Source organism: Limanda limanda, chromosome 10, assembly GCF_963576545.1.
Source record: "Limanda limanda chromosome 10, fLimLim1.1, whole genome shotgun sequence".
Classification (NCBI taxonomy): Eukaryota; Metazoa; Chordata; class Actinopteri; order Pleuronectiformes; family Pleuronectidae; genus Limanda; species Limanda limanda.
In genome coordinates this window covers 12,743,011-12,755,874 of record NC_083645.1, presented here as the reverse complement: position 1 = coordinate 12,755,874, position 12,864 = coordinate 12,743,011, and the positions used below count along the sequence as shown (strand labels likewise).

The 12,864-nt window shown below is 45.6% G+C and overlaps 2 protein-coding genes across 3 annotated transcripts in view; one reads left to right on the top strand and one right to left on the bottom strand.

The window, feature by feature from the left end:
• Positions 1 to 1,928, top strand: part of atrx (ATRX chromatin remodeler) — a 35,274-nt gene extending 33,346 nt beyond the window's left edge. For both annotated transcript variants that reach the window (XM_061079012.1, XM_061079011.1), the window contains exon 34: positions 305 to 1,928. In XM_061079012.1, the coding sequence (XP_060934995.1) occupies positions 305 to 520 (216 nt within the window). In that variant the 3' untranslated portion in view covers positions 521 to 1,928. The remainder of the gene's footprint in view (positions 1 to 304) is intronic.
• A 3,009-nt stretch (positions 1,929 to 4,937) lies between these two features.
• Positions 4,938 to 9,989, bottom strand: fgf16 (fibroblast growth factor 16). Its single transcript, XM_061080099.1, has 3 exons — positions 9,686 to 9,989; positions 7,610 to 7,713; positions 4,938 to 5,183 (listed from the first exon to the last, which is right to left on the bottom strand). Exons 1-3 carry the CDS (start codon positions 9,987 to 9,989, stop codon positions 4,938 to 4,940), a joined length of 654 nt encoding a protein of 217 aa, XP_060936082.1.
• Positions 9,990 to 12,864: the final 2,875 nt, after the last annotated feature.

Sequence of the window (12,864 nt, the reverse complement as noted above, 5' to 3'; positions counted from 1 at the left end):
ACCTTCTGGAATTTCCTGCCTTAACTTGATGAACTTGGTGTTGTTTTTTCTCAACACATATTTTGTATATTCTTGTGTTTTTGAGGTTATAATTAGGTCAATAACTAAATTAATCATTCCGTTGAACCTTTTGAGATCATTATTTTGTCATATTGGATTTTTTCTGGTGTATTGCTTTTATTTTCCATTGTTCTTACATTTGCTCAGGTCATGTGAGGTCTGCAGCTGGTGGTTATTTCACTACAATAGTCATATATAGTTATTTGTAGTTAATTTGTCTGTTTTGTTTTGTTTTTCTGTCCAGCTGATGATGTTCGTGCAGAAGCTCATCACCAACAGGAAGGTGCAGGAGCAGCAGCTGGCCATGGCTAACCAGGCAAGCTACCTGAACCAGCTGGCCCTGCAGAACGGCATGATGGGAGGCAGCGGGCTCAGCCAGATGGACCTGCTGGGACTCTACCAGCAGCTCCACGGCCAGCAAAGCATGGGCAAGAATCCTGGGCCCTCCAAGGGCCTGTAGGTCAGAGGGACTATTCCTCAGCCCCCACAACCCATCCCCCTGTCCACACAGCTAGCCAGCTCCCAGTGGCCCAGTCCAAGCGTGGCCCTGTAACTGAGCAGCGCTCAAGGCAAACCGGAGCACCAAGCAGAGGGTGGAGTAGTTTTGAGACTAGGCCGCTGTCCGCTGGGGCCTCAAGTGGCCTAGACTCTGTCCTTTATTCTGTAGTTCACTGAGAGGAAGTGGAATATAATGTATAAATGACTGTGAAAGATCTGTTAGGATGTTTAACAGGACAAAAAAAATGTATATACCGCCTTAATGTTATTCAAGTTCTATATCTTCATTTTTCATGTATTTAAAGACGAACAAGTTTTACCCCCAATGCTTTAAAGCATTGTTCTGTTTCCCCCTTAAGAGGGTTTCCATATAATTTAAACTCAGTTTTTTATACTGTTTTAAATGCCTAACTAAACTGAGTGGGACCAGTGTCGTTGATGACGGGACTCATTAACTGTAAAGGGTTAGGGTTACATGATTATTAGCACCAGTAGATTCCTCCACCAATATCACCCACAGCTGTTGGTGCTGCAAAGTCCTGCTCTTCTTGGCAAATAGAAGAAACTGATGAGTGGACAATAACAGGAAAAAAAAAGCATAACAATTTTGGCCTTATTATATATTAGTTTCCTAAAAAAACTCTGTAAAGTTGAGATTTGTTCAGAACCTTTTTCTATTTTGCTTTTAAGTGTTTATGTTAGTTGTCACTGAACATGTTAATGGAATGCTTCTGTTGTTCAAAACTGCCTGCCCGTTCCTTTTCGTAACCTCACTCCCATCGTCATGTGTTGTCTAGCATAGCACTGTGTGTCCTGTCCATCGTTTATGTTCCTCTTGTGTTGATCCCGAGCTGGGGTGACTGATGGGGTCTCGCAAAGCATAACCACTTCAGCCACGTATCACAGGGCCCAAAACGTTTCCCTTTACTCGTCCGTCACAGTTTGACACGTGTTTGATCAGGTTGGACGTGACGGGAAGAAGTAAAGATTGGAAATCTTCTTATAACGGGCTGACAAGTGTTGTCTGCTTTGTGAGAATCCATCCTCCTGGATACTGTAGTCTTGGCAGGCAGACACCCAGACTACCTGTACTCTACTTTGGCACATTCTTGCTTCTAAATGCTTAAACTGGTGTAGCTGTTAAACATGAAGAATACGTGCATTTTTCATGAAGAGACGCCCACTTCTCTAGTTGGCTCCTGCGTTTGCACAAGGTGTATTTCATAAGTGTCGAGAAACTTTTTTGCCCTCCTCTAAGAATGTTCTTATGTTAGATAATACACCAAGTTGATTTGCCATGAATCTGATCTGCTATTATCTTGATAAGTATTTAATATAACATTTAATAAAGTGACCAAAAGGATGAGCAACTCCCGTGTTTGAGTTATTTGTTTTTTAAGTGTTCTACATTCCTCTGCACTGACTGAATTTATAGTGCGGAATGTTGGCATTCGGTTATTGGTTATTTTTATTATTGAAGGTCTTCCACAAACTTTTTATTACACACCTGTATCATTACGTATCTAAAGCACGACTGATGGTGGATTGTTGAGCTTTATACTGACGGAGATATTTAAGAATATATAAAATGTCATGGTCAAATATTGGCCGGTCATTCTAGGGGCTTGTTTTGATTGCCTTTATTAGACAGTCGAGAGAGACGAGGGATAACAAAGCCTCCCAGATATCGAGGATAGTATGAGTCAGGTTTTAAACATACAATCAATAAAGAGGAATATGTTGTGTGGAAAAATGTTAACCACACATATGGATAAAACGTACAATAGGCAGGTAGCCTAGCTTAGTATAATGACAATAAACTACTGGAAACAGCTAGCATGGCTCTGTCACAAAATCATCCTGCTTCCACAGAGTCATTGTTCCTGATGAAGAACTACACGTCCCCATGTAAAAGTACAACTTTATATTTACAAAGTTGGGTTCATGTTTAAGGTCAAACAAGTTACAACGTGTTGACTGATGAGCTAGTAGGCAGATTTATGTTGCCATTGTTTTGGGCCAGACTACTCCCCTCTGCTCTCAGTGTCCATGCTAAGCTAGGCTAACTCATATTTCTTATACACACATGAGAACAGTATGTTTCTTCTCATTTTGGCACAAACACAAATATATTCAGAAATTTAGTACTACCCCTAACCGTCTGACGGATCCATCCTGCTGTCCCAGTGCTTCACACCCTCTGTCCCACTCTCTTCTCCCTTCAATCTTTCATCTATTTTCCCTCTCCTGGTATTGTTTTCATTTCTCAGTCTGCCAGGGTTTTCCCCTGCATGTCTTTGACTTTTCCATTCCCTCCCCCCAGGGGAGCTTGCTCTCACAGCTTACAGATATCTGCCAGTGGAGAAACATTACAACTATTGCAGATGTTGAAATGTTGATCCCATCCCCTCTTAGCCCCAGATTACCACCACTCCACGTTTGCAGCAGCACATCCCTGCTGGTTCTCTGTGGAGCAGGCAGCTGTTTCTGTCCGTTCAGAAGGCCCCGGTGCTGCCTGCGCCGTGACGGGGTCTGTGAGGCCCCCCCCGCCGGGAACAACCAATCCCTGCCCTGAACCCCGGCTGATGTGTAAAGCCAATTAGGAGCGGAGGAGTCGGGATCCAGTTGCACAGGGAGCCTGATTTTGTTGGGTTGATGTGGGTTGATTAAGACCTCATGGAGCCAGAGGGGCCTGTGCACATTACTGGGTAAAGGGTTTGTGAGGGCAAATTGGCTCTGGGTTCTACGGGTGTTGCAACTTCTCACCTAATTTTCTCGCAAATGCCACATGGTCGATGACATTACAGACATAACATTTAATACAACAATGGGCAAGCTGCATAAAAATGGCATTTCAATAGAGATATCTTTGAGGTGAAGCTACTTTGAAGTGAATTTATTATCAGGTGAAAAAAACACGTCATGTTGGTGCTAGAGGAGAAGCCAGGGGAACACCAAAATACACAGGGTCTATCCTCTGGGGACCTTGAATGTATATGCAAAATCGCATGTCGAAATTGTTCACGGCACTGCACCACTAACATGGCTGGAAACACCAGGAAAGAAATGCAACATTCACATTGATATCTATATCTGGTTTTAATTGGTAAATCAGATTTTAATCAAAGGAAAAATAGTCTCTCACAATGAGTTCTTGATAGCAGGACAATTTTATTGTCATTTTCATTGCAGTTCTTCATAACAATTTTTTTTTTTGCTTTTTTATTTTGGTGTAATTTCAGTAGAATCTAACCGTCCAGATAACTTCAAGTTCATTACAAAATAAAGTCTTTGCAATAAATAAATATATAGATTTATATTTATACTTTATAGGTAGAAAATAAATATATTGTACATCTCATAAATAGGATCACCCATATGTACACCTCAGCTGCTTGCATTTTTAATAATGTTCCTGACACTCCGAACATTACAAGTCACAGAACCCCCCCCCCCCACCCCACCCCCCTCATCTGTCATTCTTTTCAACCACAGTCAGAGAAGTGCTTTTGTCCCGAGCTTCATCGTTTGTTCCGCATACAACTCCTACAAGACGCCGCTCCGTGCTTTATCTAAACGTGATGAATGCGATCGTTAGACTGATGATTGCATGGGAGACCGAGCGAGCCCGCAGCTGGGAACTGGGGATGTGCAGTAAGTGCTCTTTTCATCTGTCACACATTCATCAGAGATTTTTACGTCCCCGCCTTTCATCTTTGATTTTTGAGGACAACTCAATAAAAGCTCCCGTTGTAACAGTTTGTTCCCGTTCGCTTTAGTGCCCGACCATCCAAACCTGCCACGCTCCGTCTCTCCATCCATCTCTGTGTTTGTGGAATGTGCCCTCGCTTACATTTACCATGACTGTGTACAGAGCATGACAAACGTTTCATCTGCAGTGCTTTCTGTTTCCTTTCTGCAGCTTTTTTAAATTGATCTTTCCTGCCTTCTCATACCAACTTTTCCTTTTGGTTCTCCCCCACCAGCTTAGGACTCCATTCCTCACTACCCTTTCAGTATCTATGCATTTACCTTTTAAAAAACAAAACAAGTGGTTATTTAGAGAAACGTGGCACCTGATTGCCCCACAGCTGGGCAGTCATGTGGGCCACATTTGTCCCCATGTCCGTAGTGGTTTAACAAGACGACTCTGTCCTCGCCGGCGTCGCAAGTCCACTACAGAAGCAAAGAAGCGACATCCAGGAGCGTGCACACAGTTTATGTCAGTGCCGTATGTGCTTTGTAGTGGGCTGAGGTGTAAACGCAGTGACCTCAGCGGGTGTTGAGGTCGAACAGTTCAGTACCGGGTCCAAAATATCCACAACACCCCCCTTCTCCTCTTCGTTTACTTCTGTTCCTCCCGGTGGAACCAGCTCTGGTCACCTGTACTGGAACAGGTCTCTGTAGGCCTGCGGGATCTTTTCAATCTCCACCGGCCTGGGTAAGAAGTGGGTGAGTTTCTGGTGTTTCTTAGTCCTGTTTCCCTCCCTGGGCGAGCCGTCCTTGTTCAAGGCCACGTAGTAGAAGCGCCCCGTGTCCGTGTGCTTGTACAGAGTTGAAGAGTAGGTGTTGTACCAGTTCTCCTCAAACTGATCCCTGAACACGCATTCTGCCGTCAGCTTCTTCTGCAGGAGAGAAACACAACACGTCAGTCAGGTGCTGCTCTGCACGGCGCTGAGCGAGGGAAAAGAACATTTGCAACGACAGACATTAAAGAGAGAACACAAGCGTAGGTTGAGATGTTCGATGCTGCCCTGCAAGCAGATCTCCCAGTCTCTGACGGACCCGTTTGTGTTTGTCGTGAACTACTTTGGTCCTTTGCACCGAAAGCTGAACTGAAGCAGCAGAAGCTCATCTAGACAGGAGCTCATTATGACAAACGAGGGGAAGTCATTACAGTCGGCTTTTCACTACACGCCCGACACTTACTCCTCGGACCTGTTCACCTCTAGTTGTTCATGGAGAAGTGTTTCCCTCCCTGCATGTGCTACAATGAGAACAGTGAACGGGAGTACAGGCTCCTCTCACACACACACCCACATTTATGCTTCTATCTTACACTCTGAGGACACTCATTGGCATAATGCATTTCCCTAGACCCTTACCCTAACCATTCAAACTAAATGCCTAATGCTAACCTAAACCTAATTCTAATCCTAGTCCTAAAACCAAGTCTTAAACCCCTAAACAGCCCAGTAAAGGTGGGTCAGAAAGTGAGGACCGGCCTTAAATGTCCTCACTCCGTAGCTTGTGGGCTCAAAGTGGTCCTCACAAAGATAGCTGTACAAGAGCACACACACACAGCCCCGGCCTTCACTGATGGCGCAGCATGAGCGATGGCTGCGGGTTCAACAGGTGAGAGTGTGCTGGCTGAGTGACTGGGAGAGAACAATAAGAGCTGCTTTCCTGCCAGGACCGGTCAGTCTCAAAGGAGTCAAGGGTATCACTGAGGACCCAGGCCCAGAAATTGAAGGGTGTTCCCAAACAGTCTCTCCCTCCCGCTGTCCCCCTGGACACACACACATTTTCTTTTTCTTTTGGGCTACGAAGGAGATAAACGTTCGCTATCGGTCGATCTTTTAGCCTTTAGCACACTCTATGGTGTTTGTGCAAGAGTCTTGCTTTTTATTACAGCAGTAATTTTGTTGATTGGCTGTCAGGCTCAGTTTGGCTGCGGCTGCGTGGTGGAGCTGTTGTCTGTAAACACAGCCCCGAGGGCACATGACTAGGCCGGCTGTCTGTCCTCCTGACAGACACGCACGCAGACGCACGCACAAACCTCATCGGATCAAAAGCTCGTCGAGGTCTGGTGGTTGGGGGCCGGAAGCGACCTCCTGTCCCCCCTCCTGGCCCTCTCAGATTCAGACATATATATTTACATCGCTCTCTCTCTCTGTCAGTCAGGTGACTTATTCAGGTGTGCAATTACTCCCCCAACCCCCCCCCCCCCCCGACCCACCGAATCATGGCCTCCCACCATCACCTCCCCTATGCAGGGTCAAGGCTCCGGGATGCCACACTCTGATAGCAGTAACCGTATCTGCACTTTTCCACATAATGGCCGTGCTTTAAAAAGTAGCCTCTGTTGGAAATGTTCAGAGCTGGGGGCCGGGGGGGGGGGCAGTGGGGGGGGGGGGGGGGGGGAGTCTGAGCTCTGAGGGGCCCTCAGGTAAAATGCCATGGGACACCTGATACAGGTAACCCTCACATACTTCCCTTTCATTGTTTTTATCTCTTCCATTTCCCCTCCCCTGTCCCCAGACACCGACCACATATGAGAGAAAGTCAGCCAGAACGTAACACACACACACACACACACACGCACGCACGCACGCACACACACACACACACACACACACACACACACACACACACACACACACACACACACACACTCACACTCACACACACACACACAAGGGCCCCCCCCTGAAAAACAGATGTTCTTTTGAAACTACAATCACTGGTGGAAAAACACAAAATAATTCTTCTATATTTAACAGTGCCGTCCAGCTGTGCACGGAGACGTGATCTCCACTGAACTCTCCCTCCGCACACGTCCGAAACGCTCCTGTCTCCACTTTGGGGAAAATATGTAAATATTTCTGCATTTCTCAAAAACTAGATGAGGTCAGCTTGCTCTCTCTCTCCGACGCTGTTTTTTCCCTTGAATCCTTTTCACACATGGGGACCTCTGAATTTCTTTTATTTGATACTGAGGCTGTTGTTTGTGCTCTGGAAGTTCAATCTAGTGTCTGGATTCGTTCCTCTGTGATGAAGGGAAGCAGCGGGAGAGAGAGAGAGAGGCATGCGACTCAAGAGTGTGAGAGACACACGGACGACTTGTTTTGACTCACTGCGGCTTTTCCCATCCGCCACGTATGGGAACCTCGATAACAAACGGACCCTCAGATTGCTCCTGGAAACATCTCTTTTGACAGCCCGCTACTTACGGACGTGTGCTCTCTTGTGCCTGACTAGTTGTGAATGAGAGGCTGCATGCATGGGGGTGCACATGAAAGAGGGGTTGGTGGGGGGGGGGTTGACTCACCGACCCAAAGAGCTCTCCTTTTTCATTCATGCCGAGGTAGAGTCCAGCGTCCACCCCTCTGATGCTGACCAGACCCACTGCCAGGCTGATGAACTCCAGGATACCTGAGGTCAAACACACACACACACACACACACAAATCCGTCAATGAAGCACACAAATACAGTGGCCTCCTCAGCCGATAGAGCAGGTACTGTACATGTAAATCGTAATACTTCTTCCCGACTGCAGTTGGCCTTATCAACAAGGCCCGGGACCCCCACCTGACTCTGACTTTTATTCCACCCCCACACCTCTAGGATGTGTTAAATTAACACATTATATCTTATCATATTATATTATACTGCATTACATTGCATATTGCAATATGACACTGTTAACTGTTTTGCATTTAGCGTTTCACTTTTTACTTCACTTTTTATATTTTTTACATATTTTTATTCAGAAATGTTTATCTCAAAATAAATGTTACTTTGTATAAATATTGGTAAAAAGTGAAGTAAACAGTGAGTAAATATATACTGGTTTCCCATATTTTATTGCCCTCCTTTGCATGTTGTATTTATTGCGTTTTTATGTTTCTATGTTCATTGTTTGCACCAATAACCAGAGCAAATTCCTTGTATGTGTGAACGTACTTGGCAATAAAATACTTCTGATTCTGATACTTTTGCAATTTGTCCACTGCCATCTGATTCGTTTCAAGTCTGAATTATTTGCACTCAAAGGAAACCCAACGTCTTCTTCCCTCTCCACACTTCCCATTGAAAAAACGTTTAATGCCACTCAATGACTTGATGTTCTCATCGATTACAACAGGAAAGACAAATGTGCAGCAGCAGCGGAGGGAGGGTTTCTTTGGTTTTGTCGCTTTCTTTTCAAGTCTTGCTCAACTCATCGCGTCACTCTGTCATAATGGGGCTGTGGTTGTCTATAAATGTGTTCATCCTGGCGTTGGGACTTCCAACTGGCCTCTAATACAGAGGGAGCACTGGGAGCTGTGGGCACCGGTTGTTTGCTGACTCACAGGAAGTCGGTGCAAAGGGGGGAACATGTACAGTTCAAAGAGCAGGAAACAAACCGGTGAAATGAAAAGCCACGGGGCTGCTGTTGCTGTGATGATGAGGCCGAGGTTAGTCAGAGAGGATCCAGCTGGCAGAGAGGCCACCTGGTCCCCATCTCCTAGACCTCATCCCATGCCAGAGGATGACACAGACGATCCCTCTAATTTTTTGTTGCGGGGCGTAAAGAGTGTGTGTCTCTTTCTTTTTTTCTTCTTCTTCTCCTCCTTTTAATCAAAGCCACGTCGCTCCTCGCAGCTCTGACAAAGCTGCGGACCACCCATCCCTGTGCACCGGCTTGTTTTGGCTGCACGTCTGAACATAAAAAAAAAAAAAAAAAAAGAAGACCTTCCCAGAATTCCGCACTGGTCATGCTTTAATCTGGAGGTATTCCGTCTGCACCTGCGACTGCACGGACACGAGATGCGCGAAGACATGTGCGCGTCTGTCTGCTCCCCCCACCCCCCCCCCCCCCCTCCTGACCTCATGTGTTTTTATCGCTGTCCCGCACCTCGCCCCATTTGCATCAATGGGACCAAATCTCACGAGCACGAGCGCCGGAGAAGACACCTGCGCCCCTCATGCACGCACACACGCTCCTCCTGCGCGCCTCCAGGTGACGGTGACGCACGGAGCCGCACTCACAGGGGGAAACACGCTGCTTAATTAAAGTCGCTCGGAGATTGACAGCGGAGAGAATTATCTCAATTGATAGCGCAGGATCTATATTGCACCTCGTAAATCACCCAAAAATCTGCAATGAAATTTCTGTAATAAGGATAATTGTTTCCCCCCAGGAGCACCGGAGGCCTCAGCGCGACCCTTTGCATTTAGACACATCTGTCAGTGACTGTGTAGAATAATAATAATAATAACATAGTAATAACATAATAATAACAATAATAATAGCATCACAAATAATAATAATAAGTCACTGGTGGTGGCAGACAGACACATGATCAAATCCTCAGCATTCTGAACTTTTCTGAGCTCCATAAGAAGGAGCGTGGCCTCACCGAATCTGCTGTGGTCCTGCCGGGTCCCGTGCACGGTGCCGTTGGGGAAGATCTCCAGCTGGAAGCCGGTCCTGCAGTAGAGCTGCCGCCGCCTCAGGATCCCCTTCAGGTGCCCGAAGTCCGTGGGCGACCCCCGCTGCAGCCGGCCCTCGATCTGCCCCAGCCGCTCGCTCAGCCCCGCCGGAGCCTCCACCACCGGCACGTTCCCCAGCGAAGGAAAGGTTTGTAAATCCAAGTCCACCGTCCCCAGGAAGCTCCCGACCTCCGCCATGGTGTGCACGGCTGTCAGGTTGAGCGACGGCATTTAAAAGGTTCGGGCGACTCGAAGCGGGAGAAAAGTTTCACGCAAGTCCTGGTCCATGCACGCACGCACGGAGCCAAAGGGAGACCCGGCGCGCCGCTGCTCCTCCGAACCGCTCCTCTGGAGTTTATTGATCGTCCTCTGCTTTAATCATCAGTTTGATATCTCTGTTCATCAGATGGAGAGACTCTGATTATATACATACTCCCCACGCATTCTCACATTGGATGTTCAAACACAAGCCACGCCTGGCTGGCATCCCTTCTTTTACGCGCATCAGTTTCCCTCACTGGAACGTGTGGAGCCACTTCCAGTCCAACTTCTCCCTGCTGCTGCTGGTGCCGCTGTCTGTCACTGGGCTCTGTGGAAAGCTGCAGAGAATCCTCCGGTCAGGCAGAATCCCAGTGCGGGTCCTCTCATGGCTGCTGGGCGTCCTTCTCTGACAGAAGCACACGGTCCTTCCAGGGAAAGGGAACTCTGCTGGCAGCAGTTTGTGGCGAGACAGACCCACACACCATCATTGTTAAAAAAGACAAAACAAAAGCAGCTGACACAAAGCCCGAGAAGCTCTATCTATCATAAACTGTAACAAACCACTGCACCACAAAGGCGATCCATAATTTACTCGGACTGGTTTATGGTCAAACACCACGGCCACTCCGGGAGAAGAAGGGGGGGTGGAGGGGGGAACAGGAAAACCGCAAAGTATCAGGTGAGCGTTTCCCTGCCCGCAAGATTATCAAAATAATCTGTGCGTAATCTCAGAGCAAACCGGTCTCACGCACAAGTGCCAGTGCCAACCACAGCGGAGGGACGTTTCTCTGCACCTCCTCGCTGGAAGCAGGTGCTTCCTCGCCCCTCTGCACAACGTTTCAATGTGCTCCAGCAAACCAGCAGCTCAACCACTTGTTCTGCTGGCAAGGGGGAAAAAAAGAAGGAAAATCCAAATGTTGATGACGTGTGGTATCAAATCGGACTGCTGCTGAACTTTGGGAAACTCCAGAAGAGCTTGGATCAGATGTTTTTGAGATGGGATTTCTAAAAAACGTTTTCAACATTAATCTTCAGAAACTTTAAAAATAAGCTGCTGCAGTAATTATAACTCAGAAAACATGAGATGAGGCATTAGCACATGGAGAAAATCCTGGATATGAGAGTTATTTACTGAAGGTTGCATTTCTTTAATATCAGCATTGTAAATATATAGCTGATAAATGACTTGTTTATGCTCTGTAAAAGTAAAGAGCTTCAACTTTTAACACAAATTAAGTTTTTTCAACTTAAAGCTAACGAGTTTGAAACTTTGATTTGAAAAAAAGTATTTGTGTATTATTTAAAGTTGGTCAACGATGATCCTTTTACACTGTATTCTACCTTTTTATGTCTAATCTACACAGAACCACTGCTTCACTAGTTAATTGTACAGTGTAAACGTGAATATTGGTGTTGAATTAATAAGTTGAACTAACCTGTTCTCGTTTACCTGTTCTCATCGATCCAGCACGTATACAGCAGTGACACTTAATCTTCCCAACAGATATACACGTACATATTTTATTTTTTCTTATGAAATAAATGTATAAGTAAAAGCAATCAGTAAAAACATTGCATTCAGACATAAGAAAACAAGCACAAATTGTGCAAAAAGGCCCAAATGAGCACAATAATTTTTGTATTACTGTTCATTTTAACTTTATTGTGCAGTTTAAGTTCATGTTGTGTGTGTAAAAACAACCTGAAAGGTGACGAGAGACAGTTTCAACAGTACAATGATGCTGTTGGACGAGAAGGACAGGCCAGCTCAACAATAAGAGCAATGTCCTAAAAAATATAAAGTAAGAAAGGGATAAATACTTTCAAACTAAATAAAATAGAGCTAAAAATGAACTCAATAAAGAAATCTTATGCAATACTATATACATTAGTGGATGCAATAATAAAACCAATGTAATATGTGTATACTGTATAAGTACATGTATAAGTTATTGCACAATTTTCAGAAGTAAGTAATAACACTTGAGCTGTCAAATAAGTGCACATACATGAAGTTAAATACTGAGCTTCAGTGCAGCTTTAGAGTAAAAGCTCTTTTCCCAGCTCTGATTAACACCTTCACATCAGCCCCCTCCTCTCAGCTGATGTCCACATTTTTAATATTTCAGGTGCTGCTGCCCACATGAAAGAGAACAGCGAGAGAAACCGCAGCAGGAATAATGAAAAATGGGTCTAATTTATGATTGAATGGGGATTTTTGCATCTGGGTGCACAATGGTGGCAACAGGTCCCAACTTGTGCAGGAAAAAAGAAAAGAAAGAGAATTGCAGCTGTTTAGTGAAGGCTTTATTTCTGTGTGAGGATTGAAATGAAAACACACTGCAGGAGTGTTTTAATTAGTTCTCTGTTCTTGAGATATCAGTGACAGCGGGACGAGGTGGGAGGGGTTGGCCTGATTACATCAATAACACACTTTAACTATTAGGCTTGTTATTTTAGACCTCCCTATAGCTGTTTGTGGAAACCCCCGTCCTGAGGGGGAGTTCTCACCTCAGTGCTGCTCATCACAGGCAGCAGCAGCTTCCCCAGTGCAGGAACAGGATTTATGGCCGTGTCTCACTTCCAGTGAATAGTGACGAATAGCCTGTTTAAATGACCCAAAGTGTGTACGATTGTATTGATGTCCCTGTCAGGCTTTGATGAATTTCCCGGCTCCTTGTTTTTTGGCTAATTCATCAACTTTGTGGTGGCGGTGCAATCTATTTTGAAGCAGATGTGAGCGGCTCTCAGGGCTCCTCTGACTGGGCTACAGTACGATTGACCCTCCAAAGCACGCGGGCCCTTTTTCTCACTGCTACTAATTATGCCACTATAAATCTTGCGG

What these genes read in the sequence shown, in the direction of transcription:
- fgf16 (XM_061080099.1), bottom strand. Translation starts at nt 9,989, where the DNA reads ATGCCGTCGCTCAACCTGACAGCCGTGCACACCATGGCGGAGGTCGGG. An exon ending in GCAGGACCACAGCAGATTCG is followed by an intron (nt 7,714 to 9,685) that starts GTGAGGCCACGC and finishes GTTTGACCTCAG; the next exon opens with GTATCCTGGAGTTCATCAGC. An exon ending in AAGGAGAGCTCTTTGGGTCG is followed by an intron (nt 5,184 to 7,609) that starts GTGAGTCAACCC and finishes TCTCTCCTGCAG; the next exon opens with AAGAAGCTGACGGCAGAATG.